Here is an 18979-nt window from a genome sequence, read left to right as displayed (position 1 = left end):
TATTAAGGGGGTACTACACCCCTGGCAAATTTTGTGCCTATTTTTGCATTTTTCTAAAAAACTTATAACACATTGGGGACAGGTTAGATATGTATATTATGGGGGACTACAACTACTGTACTGAAAATTCAGCAACTCAAAGCAAGTAGTTATTGATTTATTGATCAAATATTGGTTTTCCCTCATTTTTGACTGTAACTCCTCAACTGTTGTCTGTGCTGAAATTAAATTTCCAGTACAGTAGTTGTAGCCCATGCCCCTATAATATACATGTATCTTACTTGTCCCCAATGCGCTATAATTTTGGAGAAAACTGTGAAAATAGGCACAAAATTGGGTAGGGGTGTAGTACCCCCTTAAATTCTAGCGAGCGCCAAAACGAAATCAGAGAAGGAGACATAAATCCGAACTCGTGTTTATCGATGTAATTTTTACGGGTATTTCATTTTCATCAATTTCGTTTTTGTTCTGCCGAATTTTGCACCCGGCTCAAAATTTGCCAGGTTTGTGGGACAATTTTTGGGTTTATTGCCCGACTGTCAACATGTGTTGACGTCAGCTTTTTAATTTGGTCAATTGTTGATACCAGCCCTACTGTTGATGCGTGATGTCGCGAACTAAACAATACGCTTTTTTAAAATTATGCGTGTTGATCCGCAAGACGCAAGATTTATTTTGTTTGACGCGATGTAGTTGTTAGGTGGACATAGTATTGATGCTCACTATTTTGAGGTCCCAGCATTTTTAGACTTTAAATTAATCACTGACAGGCTGAGGCTGAGGTGAACATGAACATGAATAATTATTATGGCAATGCAGCGCAACTCGGTGAACGAGGTTTGCAAAAGTGAAATTTGCAGTTGCATCACCACCATTCAAGTTTTTATCACGAAAAGTATTGCAACTCGGTAATTTGTTATAGATTACCAGTATTACAAACAATGTACATAGTATGTATGTGTACTGCACCATCCATGGCAATGTAATGTTTACACCCATCGAATGTGTGTCATCAGCCCTCAGATCGGCCCTCAGACACACACATACAGGCATAGAGTTCGGCAGTAACATGTTTTGTTGACATTTTGTGTAATGTTTTACACATCCCTGACAGTTCTAATACCATCATCAGACAAATCAAATACAAAGGATATCAGTTGGCAATCATAATGTTATGCAATCAAGTTTACAACACTATCACTCTTACAGTCAATGAGGAGAAAGTTACTGAGTCACGCAATTCAAGGACCAATTTTGATTACCTGAAGTGGCCTACTGCAAATGACCAGATATAACCTTTCTGATTTTTATGTTATTTTGCAATAACAAAACCATGTTTTCCTTGATTTTGGTATGAAATTGAGCAAATAGAATTAATTGTCATGTAGTGTTGGCCGATACCGATCTGTGAATCGGAGATCGGTGCCGATATGGACTGCATCGGCCTTGAATCTGAATCGGCAGATGAGCTATCAGCTGCCGATCTAGCTTACCGATCTCTGAACTTGACAGTAATAAAAGTACACAACAATTCTTTAAGCTTACCATTACTTTCTTATGTAACATTACTACTATTTAATGCCAATATATTTCCAAAAAACGTTGTTACCACCGCAAGAATCATGTCGTTTCATACTGTATTTTATGTATGTATGTATCCACCCTTTGATAGACCGAATTAAAATGTAAACAAACAATCAAGGTCAAATTTATTCAACAGTGAAAGCATGCAGCGATGATTTAATGACGTGTGCAGGGGACTCCCCAAAAAGCAGTTCATAAGTGGTTCGCCTCTACATACCACAAAATATTATCCACTCAGTGACAACACTCCCGACTGTACAGTGCGTCCCTGGGAAAAATTTGTAAACACTTTAACAGTCGACACGTGAAGTCCCTGCGCCCTTCAATGTCGGGTTTCCCAAGGTGAATTTGAGGGCATGTTATTTTTAGAATCGCCCACATTCTCGCTATTCCTCTTCACACGGACGATTTCATCTCTTAATCTCCGAACACGTGAATTCTTTCTGTAAACAACTCTGCACAACCAATCAGGATGGGAATTCCACGGTATTCCCCAATACGTCATATGCATAAATTATTATAATATCGATGGAGCTGATTTAGCTGCAGGGTCATCGAATCAATTCGCGCAGTGATTCGCCTAACTTGGTAAACACGCAAATCAAAGTTGATTCGCGGAGAAGAAAGAAGAATAAAACAATCAAGAGAAATGGATTAATGATTAAACTTCCGACAATCGGAGGCACTGAGTGAGTAACGCTGGGACTGTATATTTGATTTGATCAGCATCAGTAAAAAAATGTTGTTAGAAATTCAATTAACAATTTATTTAATCGTGAATGAATGTACTATCTTAATATTCTGAATTCAAACAAAGTAAAATAAATATTGAAGTTTGAACACATTAAAAAATTAAAATGTAAATAAAGATAACACGCTTCTGTACAGAATGTTTTGTTTACAATAACCACAACATTCCTTGGCTGAATAACATTTTATCATGACCCAATTCCCAGGTCAACTACGGTCCAAGTTGTGTCCCCCTTTTGTTTATGATTCGCCGCTGTCTTCTGTGTAGAGTGTTTGTTTACAATCGTGACCCAATTCTCAGGTTAATTACGGTCCAAGTTGTGCCCCTTTTGTTTATGATTTGCCGCTGTCTGCACTCATGTCGCGTGTTTGGGCGGTCGGTGCCAAAGTTGAGCTCATGATTGCGACCGGACCACGTGCTCATCCTGCTTCGACCGCATCCAACAAGTTCATGCACATGCGCAACAGCTAGCTTGATGCACGCTACTTGACATTTAAAAGAAATATAAATTCACACAGAAAATCAACAGACACGGAAAGTTTTTGGAATTAATTTTTATTGGAAAACGCAAATGTCAAGCTTTCAACTGGATTATTTTGAGATGGGTTTCTGGAAATAGACAGAATGTTACGTTTTATCTACCAGCTTCAGATGGAACCGTTTTAAAGCATGATGATGAGGCAAGAATGTAAGCTTTTTTTTTTTTAAATACGTGGTGATCTAAACTTGTCGGCAAAACAACTTAATTTTCCGCTTTGAAAATTAGTCATGTTTATTTTAGGCACGGATCGTCACGCATTCGGTATTTTCACACGTGTTTTCACGGTTTTGGTTGGAATTTGTGACATCACGGAAATCACGCTTTTTTGTCAAATGACCTCACGGATTTTGCCTTAAAAAATCACGGGTTTTACCGGGGTCTAGACTTGGGGTGTAAAATGGTATTTTATTTGGGTTGATATTGACATGAAAAACCTCTAAAAACGGTCATCATATTACATAGTTACAGGTTTGGGGAATTAAGCTTTGACCGTTAACATTACTGGGGCCCGACTTGAATGAACTTGTACTGGTTGTAGAATAACATTTAAGGAATCTGAATCGGGATCGGATCGGCCCGATCTGCTAATTTTCAGATCGGAGATCGGCAGATCCGATCTTGGGTTGGATCGGCCAACACTATTGTCATGTCAATTTGGAGTTATTAGGGGCAACTAAAACTGATATGAGGTAAGTTTTATATGTTTGGAATCTGTATTGCCTGTTCTGAAGGAATTATTGCCATGTAAACAAACCATCCCTTGGCCAATATGGACATGGTGTACAGCTATTCAGTACCCTGTTTTCCATGGGTGACTGTAGGAACCCATGGATTCGATCCATGTATGCAATGTTCATGATGTTACGACTGTCGAATTTGGATTCGGTGAATTTGAAGACAAGATTTTTCTTCAAAAAATCAAAATGATACAAACGCAAGAGGTTGTGTCAAAATGAAAAAAAAAAACACTTTTGTGTAAATTTCTTACCTCAACGATTAAAGTTTGTTTCATGAATGGTGTACGAGGAAAATGACGTGTAAATGATTGAAAACAACTCGGCCTAAAATTATCAAACACACCGCCAGCTGATTTGTTTTTATTTACTTCCGGTTTAATCAACCTTTGAACTTTGTAACCAATGACGCGAGATGCAGGATGAGCTGAGACATGAGTGAGCTGTTTTATGTGAAAATCTTTGCAGTATTTCACCGTTTTCTTGATACGGTAATGGGTCATAGATATGTAGGATACATTTTCACTTAAATAAAATACAAATTTACAGAGGTAGAAAGCTTTATACTACATGGCAAGAGTTTTATGAATGTTTTAGTTAAAGCTTAAAATTAAAAACTCATGAACTCTTTTTGTTTTGCAGAATTAAAGGAGGATTTCGTGATCCTGTCATCCTCTTTTTATGACATTTTTCAGTAGATATCCATGAAATGAATGCTGGACGGTTCGCACCCTTTCAATTTCGGACCGTGCACTTTCGCCCCTTTCTATTTCTTTCGCACCCGTGCACTTTCGCCCCTTTTTATACCGCGGGTATTGTGCTGCTGTTGATTGATGCACGATCGATTGCTTGAACTCCGGCGGTGCGGCGTAGTATGTTTATAGTGCTGGGGCGTCGGGCATGCACTTATTAAGTCATGATAAACCGGGAAGGAAGGAAAGAAAGGATATTTTATAACAAAATAGAGGAACGATTTTTTTCTCTCAGTATATATTACAGGCCAGATATTTTAGCAGCAGGCTTACCCAAAATAATGAAATAATTAGAATTCAATGATAAAAATAGTAATAATAATAAATATAATAATAATAAATTTATATTTAATTATTAATTATTAATTATAATATGTATAAAAACAGTAAAAATGTGTTCCAACTGACGACCAAAGGATGGATCCAAAAGGATACAAGTGTCAACAAGCAATGGATAAAATTAAAAACAATGAAAGTATGACACAACATCCAATGGGGGAGTAACACAAAACATATAAACAAAGTTAATTTAATAATATAATACCGTATGATGATAATAATAATAATATGATAATAATAATAATAATAATAATAACAATGTTAATAATAAAAACTAAGTTTATTTAATATAATGATAATAATATGATAATAATAATATAATAATAAGAAAAAGAATAACAATGATATAAGGATGAATGCAGATTATTTTTATCATATTCATTTATTATACATTTTTTGTCTCTTAGTGAAATATTGTATTAGTCTATGTACATTTTGCATTATAATTATCTTTTAACAAACTTTTATATTTTATATTTTAGTAATGTTTTAATATCCACACGGACATGTGGAAGATCAATATTGTATTGAACATGTTTTACCGTGTATAAATAAAGTTATTATTATTATTATTATTATTATTATTATTATTATCCCTCACTTTTCTCAAAAAAATTGAGATTTTGATACCACTGGAAACCTCTGGCTACATAATGTTTATGTCCAAAAAATAATTCTTGCAGATTTAATTCGTCTAGCAAAAATATCGTCAATTTTGAATTACGTTCTGGTGTACCAGAACGAAATTACAACAGTGGCCTATGGAGCAGTGTAATACACATAGTCATGCATAACTCGCATAATGCAAAATCGGAATCAACTGAAATTTTGGGAATAAGATTTTTTCAAGCATATCTACCATGTCTACTAAAAAATTTCATAAAAAGATGATACTAGGATCACGAAATACTCCTTTAAGATAGATGTCATTTTATGCGCCGGACCCCTATAGCCTGATCATGCAAAGCGAAAAAAAGAAAGAAAGGAAATAAAGAAAGAAAGGGAAAGAAAAAACGAAATCCAAAGAAATTAAGATGAACTGAACTAAATTGATTGTTTAAAACTGTTTATTATGTGCAGCAACATCCAAAAACAAAACAGGGTTCAAAAGACAAAGCAACTTTCTTGATTAAAAAAAAGAAGAAAAAAGGCACTATAAAAAGGAAAAAAAAAAAAAGGAAAAAAAGGGAAAATAAAGAAAGAAATTCATCTCCTTTACACGATCTTTATTATCTAAGAAATAGATGCTATATTACATTATTGACATCTTCGAGTTCAAACATCCCGCCTTAAAATTGTCGGCATATTTAGCAGATTAAGATATAAGATGTGCCGTGGTGTTAATAAAGCATCGTCATAATGAGTCCGTGATTGACAGGCCAGTAAACAAAATGAATCATGAACACATAAGGCCATGCGTCTCAAGGTGGGAACCTCTTTCGTGACATACTGTTTTCATAGTTGAAAACATCATTTTTGAAATGAATGGTTTTACCTTTTATGTACCAATTACAGGTATGTAAAAGTATACATTGCTGGAATGCATGAAGAACATAGATTACAATGACCCAAACCTGAAGTCCATATTCAGTCTGTACCAGAAGATATACAGGGTGTAACAATTAACTTTTTAATGAACATGTGATTTAGTTTGGGAGGGCCTATTTCTTTTCAGGAGTATTTTCTCAATCTGAGGACCACAAAATCAAACAGAGCTTGAAAAGGCCCACCAGAAAATGTATACTTTATATAGGGTGCGATGCTTCCTTCTATGTATACAGGGTGATAAAAAATTTCTTCATTATTAGACCTGATTAATTATTCAAAAGGTTTAATTAGTGCTAATTAGCTGATTAAATACTTTTATATAACTACTTGCAGTCATAAATAATCCTTTCAAACCAAAAAGAATACAATATATCTTTGTTTGTCACTTTTAGAGCAATTACTGGCAATTCTGAAAATTGACTGTTTTACATAGCAGCCTATGGGAAAAGGCATGAACGAGCCTGTAAATGTGCTCGTTAGTCTAATTAACGTCTAATTAATGAGTTGATATTACACAAAGTACATAATTATTTAGTTGCTACAATTACTGACATCAAATTGGTAATACACAATCATGGATGTTAGTTTTCAACTCAACATAAAAGGGAAAAAAAGTATGTCATCAAATTCTTATGAACTTTTTCCATAGACTTTCTATGGTACCGTGTCCTCAGCACCGTGTCCTCAGCACCGCCACTCTGCATGCTCGTTAGCCTATTTAACTGTAGAATTAATTAGAATCATTGGAGAAGACTGGTTTTAGTGTCAAAAGAAAGAGAAAAGATCAGGCTTTCAAATGAGACCAACTAAAAGGGTGTAGGTCTCCATCTTCATATCAAAACAACCATAATCATATCATGTTTTCACGAAAAATGTCACACCGCCACCCTAAAGAGGTTCCCACCTTGAGACGCATGGCCATAAATGTCAATCATTTACAATGCAGAATTGGATAGCATTTTTTCCACAAATTTGTTTATTTACTTTATGTTATTTATTAAAACCAAATTTATACAGGGCTACCTTTCAGATAAATCTGCTATTACAGGGGCTCTGTGTCATAAAAACAATATACATGTACATAACAATTTGTAGAATTATACATAAGCCCTATATATATGTAAGAATTTTTTTAAAACATAAAAATGCATAAACATCAAAAAAATCATACATCAAATATATCAAAATTCATTAAAAGTATTTACATTTCTTTGTTTTATACAATTTACGTAACACTTGTAGAAATATATATATTAAATTAATTAAGAACACAGACAAAATACATCATTCATTAAAAGACATAAAAGTTAAAACATTTGGTTCATTATTTACATTTCTCATTAAAACGAACAGAAAACTTTCCTGATTAATAATATTTTACGATCGTACGTCAAGATGCATATGGCACTTTTGCGTGTCTGTTTACGGTACCCTACCATTGATTGGACCCACACCATACCCGGCGCTTTCGCGTAAGTCATTCATTACATAATGGGTTGAAGGAGTCACACTTTATACAATCACGCGGCGCGCGTGGCCGGAGACTTGTCAAGCAATCGATCCGATGCGGGTGTGTTCTGGGACGAATATATGCGTGCTACTGCCTAGTCACCGTAGGCTACCATTGCGTTGATTGAACCCATGTCACGCCCGGCGCCGCGGCGTACTAGTGGCAGCTAATACTCATGCGGTGAAGAAAGGTGGTGAAAGTCGGCACAGCATTATCGCAAAGCTGCTGCAGGCATTTGTTTTGCTTGTGCGCATTTGTCTTTGAGAAATTTGCTAAATATTTTTTTCCATTAGTGTCATGTCAAAGAAGATCAATTCGGCAACATAAAGATGGGATAAAATTATAAATTATAAGCCATCATATTTTTGGCCATATCAATATTAGGCCCTATATAAATTTTATACTTTATAGGCCATAAATAATTGAATACTAAATTATATAGCCTATTATAAAGTACTAATAAGGTAACATAATTCTAATAACAATAATATAATAATAATTAATATAATAATAATAATAATAATAATAATAATAATATAATAAAAATAATTAATAGGCTTAAAATAAAATAAAATGAAATAAAATAAAATAGGCCTAAGTAAAACAAAATAACAAATCAAAAACATAATGAATACCAATCTTTAGTGAAGCACATTTAATATATCGTAATAATATAGGCCTATTAAATTCAATCGAACGGAGAGTCCATCAACATACTATTTGCTTTTGTACACGCTGGACCCAGTACCGGTACTGCAAACACAGACAATCAACACTCAAAAGTCAACCAATACTATACAAATACAACACCCCACTGTACAGCCGGGAGTTGAAGCGATCGATCGTGCATCATCAATCAACAGCAGCACATTACCCGCGGTTTAAAAAAGAGGCGAAAGTGCACTGGTGCGAAATTGAAAGGGCGAAAGTGCACGGGTCCGAAATTGAAAGGGTGCGAACCGTCCTGTTTCCCATGAAATAAGCCTATTCCCAAAATTACAGTTGATTTCAATTTTGCGTTTGCATGTTTGGGAGTTATGCATGATTATGTGTATTTTTCCATGTGATTGTCATTGGTTGAAACTGGAATTTCTTCTCGCCCCCATACACTGCTTATCACATGCAGATATAGGTAGTGTATGTGCTTCGTCCGTGATTCGGAAGTCACATAAAGCCGTTGGTCCCGTGTACAGGAAGAGTCAAACCCTGTGCACGTTATAAGTGTCAGACTCAGAGGCTCCAGAGCTATTCGAAAAGAGAAGGGGGACCATCCCCGGTTCTGATATCTGCAATCAATCCTAGGTACCAGGATCGTGCATAGGTAAAAAACTATGCACGTTAAGCCCGTGCGACAATACCGGTACTCAATTTGAGGTATGCACGTACATGTATATGGTCATTTTCACGGTAAAGGGTGTAACTTTTGATTTTTAGGGTCAAAATTTCAAACCACTTAAATATGTTTCTGTTTACTGAAATCATGCATAGAAGCAACTTAAATTCCAGTAAAATAATGTTTCAAGGCTTAAACCTTTTGATTTCTAATAAAAATTTGACATTTCCATAACATTTTGGTTAAAATCTAAGAAAAATTTATTTTACATAACCTCAGAAAATTATGACATGAAAGCTGGAATACATGTGAAATCCCATTCCAAAGTAAGTCAACAGATATAAGTTAAATTTTATACCATGTTTTGATATGTTTGTAATTGCAGTTTTGAAAATTTTTAACATGTGTCATTTACAATGGAAATTTCCCAACCTTAAACACATTTTTAAGTTTTAATTGGGTTCCTAAAATAATTTGAATGTCTAACTTCATGTACAAATACTACTTGATGAAAGGAACCTCCCAGCAAAGTTTCACAGAAATTGGAGTTATTTTTTAGAATTGGCAATTCAAGCGATTTGTGTTTCGGAGGCTTCAGTTAACAACACAGGTGATCATAAAAGTAAAATATTTGGCTAACTACTACAAGTTGACATAAAAAAATAGGTAAAGAATATCACAATTACCAATTTTCATGCGTTGCTTCTAAGTATTGAATTTCAGTTGTGACAAAAATTTAATTATCACAGCAAGTCATATTTTTTGTTTCGGAGGCTTCATGTTAACAATTGAATACATGAGTGGAAGAAGGGCCCAACTCCAATTTTTACAAAAAATGAGTTAGACCCAGCATTTTATTGCCAGCAGACTGATCTTCCTTTTGTGTGAAGGATGAGCTAAAATCCACGCTCCAAATAGTCTTCCACGTACACTTAATCATGGTTTTCATGGAGTTGGGCCCTTCTTCCACAAATATAGTGTTAAAGAGGAATTTTGTTCATCCATGAAATCTGCTTTTCACTACAATAAATTTTCTTGCCAACCTATTACATGAGTTCTACTTGTGCAATTAATGGTGATTATCTAATTTCTGTAGCTATTTATAACACATAACTGATACTTGTGGTATATTAGTGGAAGAAGGGCCCAACTCTAGCTCGTATTAAGACCTGTACCGTTGCCATGGAAACATCATATATAATTTCGAATGTATGTACTATTGTATGTTCATGTATTAAAGGTCCCCTGAAGATAAAAATGTTCTGCCTATAAAACTTTTCCAAATATTAAGTTTTTTCTTTATATCTCAAAAACAGTTTTGATGGAGTTGGGCCCTTCTTCCACTCAGGTATTCAATTGTTAAACATTGCAGAAGTAGTTTTTTTGAAAACAACAGTGTTGGGATCATCTAAGCTGTTATTTTCTTGTGTGTATTGAATCAATGATTCTATGCGGCAGATATTGTAGATTTATCACATGTTAATTTTTTCACCCATTTGTTAAGTATGGTGTTTTTTGCATGTGAAGCCTCCGAAACAGGCTATTTTGGGTATCAGTATATTTTTCAAACATATAACCATAATGTCAATTTTTTTATAAATTTATGACATTCTGCACATATCAAGTAATAATTACAATGCAGATATCAGTATGAAACACACCAATTTAGATATGGATAGATGATAATTAATCTTATTGTTGTTTCGGAGGCTTCATTTGTTTCGGAGGCTTCAATTGTTAACGGAAAGTTTGTATTGGGTCCCATTTTCAAACGGTGATATGATATCTCCACGATTTAAAAACATGTGACTTGAGGATCTACTTTGCTACATTTTGATAAATAGATTGGATGAGCTCTTTTAATTATATTTGCACAAGCTTGCTGAACAGTTTGTTTCGGAGGCTTCAAAAAAGTTAACGGAAAAACGGCTCTTTGAAGTCAAGATTTTATAAAAATTTTAAAAGCTTGCAAATCTACTAATTTTTGTTACCCATTTCAAGTTAAGATAACAACTGTTATGAATCAAGAAGAAGTGAAGAAATAACCAAGAATTATGAACCAAAGCTACACCCACAAAGTTTGTTAACAATTGTTAACGGAAAATGAAGCCTCGAAGCGACAAATATCAAGTCCGGTTCTCAAAAATACAGGGCTGTTCACAATTAAATCTAATGTGGCAGTGTTTACTGAACATATGACTGTACAAAAAAAAAAAAAAAAATTATCCATGAACTAACTGAAGAAAACACAGGGTTTTACAAAAATGTTACTGTTTTTTATAGTTTTTCAAAATGGCAATATTAAGTACATTTAAGCCTGCTAAAACTGAACGCAGTAACTCCCAAAGCTGATTATGCTACCCAAGGTAGCTGCTAACTAGATGACTTATGTGGCCAAAAATCATGGAATTCTGTGGCTTTATTAGAACACTACGGATTAAAATGTTAAAAATCCAAAGTTACACCCTTTACCGTGAAAATGACCATATAGGAAGGAAGGAAGGAAGGAAACGCAAAAGTATGCTGGGGGCATTAGTTAACACATTTGCTATAATCAAATTAAGACTAAGACTGGAACATGCGCGTTGCGTCCATGTAGTGTACTAAGCGTGTACGCAGTGTAAGGCGCATGTATACTTTCTTCTGTACCGCGCTATTTTCGTGTGTGTTTATCGCGGAGCCACTAGCGTTCAGAGTGTTCCAGTTTGGCCAAGAATTACTTAATTTGATTATAGTTAGCCAAATTTGCAGACCATGGCCCAAACACAATACATATTTACATAGAAATTTAAAAATACAGATTGGACAGCCTGGTCAAGGAAACCTACATAAATAAACGGTTGTCTATACTTCACTTGACCCAAATATATGAGACTATGAGACACTCGCACATGGAATTTTAGAGGGATTTTGATAGCAGTTCCACATAGAAAAGCTGCTATCATCATGACGATCTAGAAACACCTCCGAAATGCTGTTTTGTTAAATAAATGATGACCAAATTAAAAAAGACTATAATCAAATTAAGTATTTCTTGGCCAAACTGGAACACTGTGAATGCTAGTGGCTCCGTGATAAACACACGCGAATATAGCGTGGTACAGAAGAAAGTATACACGCGCCTTACACTGCTTACACGCTTAGTACACTACATGGACACAACGCGCATGTTCCAGTTTGGCCAAGAAATACTTAATTTGATTAATCACGTCTTGTTGTCCCGAATTTCTCCGTTTAAAACTTAAGCACTCCCCCCTTTTGGTTCAACAAAAAATTTTAGCTCAGCCTCTACTTTGACTGAAAGTCAATTCTCAGTTCCCAAAGTTTTTCACTGCATGCTGCACACATCCACCAAGGTTCAAGTTGAGTGCCCCCTTCCCAATGGTGCTGCGTGCACAGTCTTAGCTAGGATTTGACAAGTGCCTTTCATTTTTACCAAAACTGCCCGTCAAAATTTGACCCTGAAAACATAAACCAGACCACTGCCCCTTCTAGGGGTTCAGTCAGTTCAAATAGCTATTGCTTTTGCCTTGATTTATTAAGTCTGGTCTTGTTATGACTGCACAGAACTAATTCAAGTACTATTTTTAGAATTTAGCATCACAGAGGAGAGAGAAAACAGAGCCCGTACTACCCGTCAAAGTCTCCGCATCATCCGATGATTGTTCCATGAAATGCGACAGGCGAGACTGCTACGCAATTACCGTGTATTTTCATGGTCTATGGCATAATCGCGAAAGCATGCAACGCTCTGCAGCACTGCCATGATTGTTTGACACGGCACAATCGAACAATCGGCCCTCATGAATATGCGAGATCTCATCTCACCGTATATAATACACGGGGACTTTGACTGGTGGTACGCTCTCTGTTTTCTCTCTCCTCTGTGTTTAGCATATGTCACAGGCATTAATTTTGCCTGTCCCAGGAGTGAACTGCCCGTCCAAAATGATGGGTGGCTAGCTAACACCATGGCTACATGGCACACCTGAATCCATTATAATCTGCAAATTGCTGATCTATGCAATGCCTCGTATCCATGTTAATGTCTTACGCATGTTTGATTTGTTTTTAGAGCAAAATTTGCCTAAGAGACCTATTTTTGTAGAGTTTATAACCAGAGAAGATGTAACTAAGAATAGGTGGGTATTTCAATGTATGAATTAAACGGTGTACTTTATTTTATTCAAATCTCAGTTTTGGTCACAAATACAGCATCTAACAAAGCCTCAATTGTTTTTCAAGGTATTTCACTCAGTTTAATAAAGTACATTGCAATTGTATAAAAATTAGAATATTGAAAAATATTGTGAGCATCCTCATCAGCAAATGTAACAAAATTGCTTTAAATCTAAATGGGTGATTTACTTTGAATGAGCGGTTTTACGCATATTTTGTTCGAGGATAGCTGGATCGACCTCATCTTCGTTATGTCTTCTCTGGTAAAAATAATTCAACAATATTTCTAGTGCAACCACTTATTGTGATTGGTTGTGTTTACATGGGAACTTCCATTGCATTACACTGCATCATACTAAATTATCATGCGCGTATTTTCCCCTGGGGTAAAAGCAGGGGATGGCAAAAACGAAGGGGCGGCGGAAGAAGAAGGGGCGGCAAACGAAGGGGAAGAAGAAGGGGCGGCAACAAAAAGAATTAGTAAAGAAAAAAGGGCGGAAAAAATTTGAAAAGTATAAAAAATTTGCAAAAGTTGTACTATACATCAAAATGTGTTTTTTTGGCTCTTCACTTTTTCAAACCACCGAAAAATTTTTTTGTTCTACTTTTTCGGGCTGTTGAGGAAGGGGCGGCAAAATTGTATTTTCTTCAGCCCCCTGGGCCGGGGTAGGGGCGGCCACGATACGCCACTGATTATGATACAATTTGTTAACCAATGTGGGTTTTTTTTTGTAATTGCAGAGTCTGACACATGATGACAGCATTACTACCACTACATCAGACAGTTGCCATGCTAACAGCTCGTTATCTACTGGATCATAATGACCAACATTCTAAGGAATGCAGAGCTCAAGCGCAGGTCATCTTGAGACAACTGAAGAGCAATATGTACACAGCAGTGAGCAAGGATGTATTGGAGCAGTTTACTACAAAGTACCCAAAAGAGCTTACAGGTAGGTATTATGGTAATAATCTGTACACAGCAGTAAGCAAGGATGTATTGGAGCAGTTTATTACTAAATACCCAAAAGAACTTACATGTAGGTATGATGGTAGTAATCTGTACACAGCAGTGAGCAAGGATGTATTGGAGCAGTTCATTACAAAGTACCCAAAAGAACTTACAGGTAGGTATGATGGTAGTAATCTGTACACAGCAGTGAGTAAGGATGTATTGGAGCAGTTTATTACAAAGTACCCAAAAGAACTTACAGGTAGGTATGATGGTAGTAATCTGTACACAGCAGTGAGCAAGGATGTATTGGAGCAGTTTATTACAAAGTACCCAAAAGAACTTACAGGTAGGTATGATGGTAGTAATCTGTACACAGCAGTGAGTAAGGATGTATTGGAGCAGTTTATTACTAAGTACCCAAAAGAACTTACAGGTAGGTATGACAGTAGTAATCTGTACACAGCAGTGAGTAAGGATGTATTGGAGCAGTTTATTACTAAGTTCCCAAAAGAACTTACAGGTAGGTATGATGGTAGTAATCTGTACACAGCAGTGAGTAAGGATGTATTGGAGCAGTTTATTACTAAGTTCCCAAAAGAACTTACAGGTAGGTATGATGGTAGTAATCTGTACACAGCAATGAGCAAGGATGTATTGGAGCAGTTTATTACTAAGTACCCAAAAGAACTTACAGGTAGGTATGACAGTAGTAATCTGTACACAGCAGTGAGTAAGGATGTATTGGAGCAGTTTATTACTAAGTTCCCAAAAGAACTTACAGGTAGGTATGATGGTAGTAATCTGTACACAGCAGTGAGTAAGGATGTATTGGAGCAGTTTATTACTAAGTACCCAAAAGAACTTACAGGTAGGTATGACAGTAGTAATCTGTACACAGCAGTGAGTAAGGATGTATTGGAGCAGTTTATTACTAAGTTCCCAAAAGAACTTACAGGTAGGTATGATGGTAGTAATCTGTACACAGCAGTGAGCAAGGATGTATTGGAGCAGTTTATTACCAAGTACCCAAAAGAACTTACAGGTAGGTATGATGGTAGTAATCTGTACACAGCAGTGAGTAAGGATGTATTGGAGCAGTTTATTACCAAGTATCCAAAAGAACTTACAGGTAGGTATGATGGTAGTAATCTGTACACAGCAGTGAGTAAGGATGTATTGGAGCAGTTTATTACTAAGTACCCAAAAGAACTTACAGGTAGGTATGATGTTAGTAATCTGTACACAGCAGTGAGTAAGGATGTATTGGAGCAGTTTATTACTAAGTTCCCAAAAGAACTTACAGGTAGGTATGATGGTAGTAATCTGTACACAGCAGTGAGTAAGGATGTATTGGAGCAGTTTATTACAAAGTACCCAAAAGAACTTACAGGTAGGTATGATGGTAGTAATCTGTACACAGCAGTGAGCAAGGATGTATTGGAGCAGTTTATTACCAAGTACCCAAAAGAACTTACAGGTAGGTATGATGGTAGTAATCTGTACACAGCAGTGAGTAAGGATGTATTGGAGCAGTTTATTACCAAGTACCCAAAAGAACTTACAGGTAGGTATGATGGTAGTAATCTGTACACAGCAGTGAGCAAGGATGTATTGGAGCAGTTTATTACTAAGTACGCAAAAGAACTTACAGGTAGGTATGATGGTAGTAATCTGTACACAGCAGTGAGTAAGGATGTATTGGAGCAGTGTATTACTAAGTACCCAAAAGAACTTACAGGTAGGTATGATGGTAGTAATCTGTACACAGCAGTGAGCAAGGATGTATTGGAGCAGTTCATTACAAAGTACCCAAAAGAACTTACAGGTAGGTATGATGGTAGTAATCTGTACACAGCAGTGAGTAAGGATGTATTGATGCAGTTTATTACTAAGTACCCAAAAGAGCTTACAGGTAGGTATGATGGTAGTAATCTGTACACAGCAGTGAGCAAGGATGTATTGGAGCAGTTTATTACAAAGTACCCAAAAGAACTTACAGGTAGGTATGATGGTAGTAATCTGTACACAGCAGTGAGTAAGGATGTATTGGAGCAGTTTATTACAAAGTGCCCAAAAGAACTTGCAGGTAGGTATGATGGTAGTAATCTGTACACAGCAGTGAGCAAGGATGTATTGGAGCAGTTTATTACAAAGTACCCAAAAGAGCTTGCAGGTAGGTATGATGGTAGTAATCTGTACACAGCAGTGAGCAAGGATGTATTGGAGCAGTTTATTACTAAGTACGCAAAAGAACTTACAGGTAGGTATGATGTTAGTAATCTGTACACAGCAGTGAGTAAGGATGTATTGGAGCAGTTTATTACTAAGTACCCAAAAGAGCTTACAGGTAGGTATGACAGTAGTAATCTGTACACAGCAGTAAGAATGTATTGGAGCAGTTTATTACTAAGTACCCAAAAAAACTTACAGGTAGGTATGATGGTAGTAATATGTACACAGCAGTGAGCAAGGATGTATTGGAGCAGTTTATTACTAAGTACCCAAAAGAACTTACAGGTAGGTATGATGGTAGTAATCTGTACACAGCAGTGAGCAAGGATGTATTGGAGCAGTTTATTACAAAGTGCCCAAAAGAACTTGCAGGTAGGTATGACGGTAGTAATCTGTACACAGCAGTGAGCAAGGATGTATTGGAGCAGTTTATTACAAAGTACCCAAAAGAGCTTACAGGTAGGTATGATGGTAGTAATCTGTACACAGCAGTGAGCAAGGATGTATTGGAGCAGTTTATTACTAAGTGCGCAAAAGAACTTACAGGTAGGTATGATGTTAGTAATCTGTACACAGCAGTGAGTAAGGATGTATTGGAGCAGTTTATTACTAAGTACCCAAAAGAGCTTACAGGTAGGTATGACAGTAGTAATCTGTACACAGCAGTAAGAATGTATTGGAGCAGTTTATTACTAAGTACCCAAAAAAACTTACAGGTAGGTATGATGGTAGTAATATGTACACAGCAGTGAGCAAGGATGTATTGGAGCAGTTTATTACTAAGTATCCAAAAGAACTTACAGGTAGGTATGATGGTAGTAATCTGTACACAGCAGTGAGCAAGGATGTATTGGAGCAGTTTATTACTAAGTACCCAAAAGAGCTTACAGGTAGGTATGACAGTAGTAATCTGTACACAGCAGTAAGAATGTATTGGAGCAGTTTATTACTAAGTACCCAAAAAAACTTACAGGTAGGTATGATGGTAGTAATATGTACACAGCAGTGAGCAAGGATGTATTGGAGCAGTTTATTACCAAGTATCCAAAAGAACTTACAGGTAGGTATGATGGTAGTAATCTGTACACAGCAGTGAGTAAGGATGTATTGGAGCAGTTTATTACAAAGTATCCAAAAGAGCTTACAGGTAGGTATGATGGTAGTAATCTGTACACAGCAGTGAGTAAGGATGTATTGATGCAGTTTATTACTAAGTACCCAAAAGAGCTTACAGGTAGGTATGATGGTAGTAATCTGTACACAGCAGTGAGCAAGGATGTATTGGAGCAGTTTATTACAAAGTACCCAAAAGAACTTACAGGTAGGTATGATGGTAGTAATCTGTACACAGCAGTGAGCAAGGATGTATTGGAGCAGTTTATTACAAAGTACCCAAAAGAGCTTACAGGTAGGTATGATGGTAGTAATCTGTACACAGCAGTGAGCAAGGATGTATTGGAGCAGTTTATTACAAAGTACCCAAAAGAGCTTACAGGTAGGTATGATGGTAGTAATCTGTACACAGCAGTGAGCAAGGTTGTATTGGAGCAGTTTATTACAAAGTACCCAAAAGAACTTACAGGTAGGTATGATGGTAGTAATCTGTACACAGCAGTGAGTAAGGATGTATTGGAGCAATGTATGAAATCATTTTTAAAAACCAATCACTCTATTGATATGAGATGTTTTATATATCATTTTGTCCTGGCAGGAGACTTACTGTGTGCCCTGACACCACCACATTTGAAATCCCTGGCATTGAAGAATTGTCAGAAGGTCTTAGATGAAGGACTGGTCATGGAGTATCAGTATCTTAACACAGTACTACAGAGGTAAGATTGCGTACAAACAAACAGCTTGTTTTCAGTGGCATGGGACTGTGTTTTCATCCAATTGAGATGTCGTCCTGCCCTCACCTAAAAGCCATGGAAGAAATAATATGGTAATGTCACGTCAGAGCAATGCTTACATGGCATAGTGCCCATCTCTTTTTCCTTGGCATTTGAGCAAGACTCTTCTACATTATCTTCTTGTGGGTTGTACGGGTTTTGCCACTCCTCCTACATAACAAATCTGTTTTGCCCTTCCCAGCACTATATTATGCTGGTACCCATTTAAACACCTTGGTTGAGAGATACAATACAGATTAAGAGCCTTGTCTTAGGGGACAACACATTAGCACCACCTGCTGGGGTTTGAACCCGCAACCTTCTGATTATGAGTCTTGAGCCCATACCGCTAATCCACTGTGCTCTCATAAATGTTTATTAATTAAGGAAGCCCATAAGATATAAGCATTGTCACAATTAAAAAAAATGTTGGTACACTTTCAACATGTTAACATCAATTGCTTCCCCTATACAATTTTGATCAACTATGTCAGGAAGAAATGATATAGTAAAGTCCCACCAGAGCAACGCTCGCGTGCCAAAAGCCCATCTCTTTTTCTTTGGCATTTGGACCAGACTCCCTGAATTAACTTTTTTGTGGGGTTCGTCACTCCTCCTACACAGCAAGTCTG

The 18979-nt window shown here is 36.4% G+C and overlaps 2 protein-coding genes across 2 annotated transcripts in view; one reads left to right on the top strand and one right to left on the bottom strand.

Annotated features, from left to right (window-relative positions):
• LOC140141786 (transmembrane protein 267-like) overlaps positions 1 to 3956 on the bottom strand; it is a 68727-nt gene extending 64771 nt beyond the window's left edge. Inside the window, exon 1 of the mRNA XM_072163650.1 lies at positions 3865 to 3956. Coding sequence (XP_072019751.1) covers positions 3865 to 3888 — 24 coding nt within the window. The 5' untranslated portion in view covers positions 3889 to 3956. The remainder of the gene's footprint in view (positions 1 to 3864) is intronic.
• A 60-nt stretch (positions 3957 to 4016) lies between these two features.
• LOC140143016 (uncharacterized) overlaps positions 4017 to 18979 on the top strand; it is a 51698-nt gene continuing 36735 nt past the window's right edge. The window contains exons 1-3 of the mRNA XM_072165048.1: positions 4017 to 4101; positions 14013 to 14224; positions 18170 to 18290. Of these exons, the coding sequence (XP_072021149.1) occupies positions 14023 to 14224; positions 18170 to 18290 (323 nt within the window). The 5' untranslated portion in view covers positions 4017 to 4101; positions 14013 to 14022. The remainder of the gene's footprint in view (positions 4102 to 14012; positions 14225 to 18169; positions 18291 to 18979) is intronic.

This window comes from Amphiura filiformis, chromosome 20, assembly GCF_039555335.1.
Source record: "Amphiura filiformis chromosome 20, Afil_fr2py, whole genome shotgun sequence".
Lineage (NCBI taxonomy): Eukaryota > Metazoa > Echinodermata > Ophiuroidea > Amphilepidida > Amphiuridae > Amphiura > Amphiura filiformis.
This window is presented reverse-complemented; position numbering and strand designations above follow the sequence as displayed.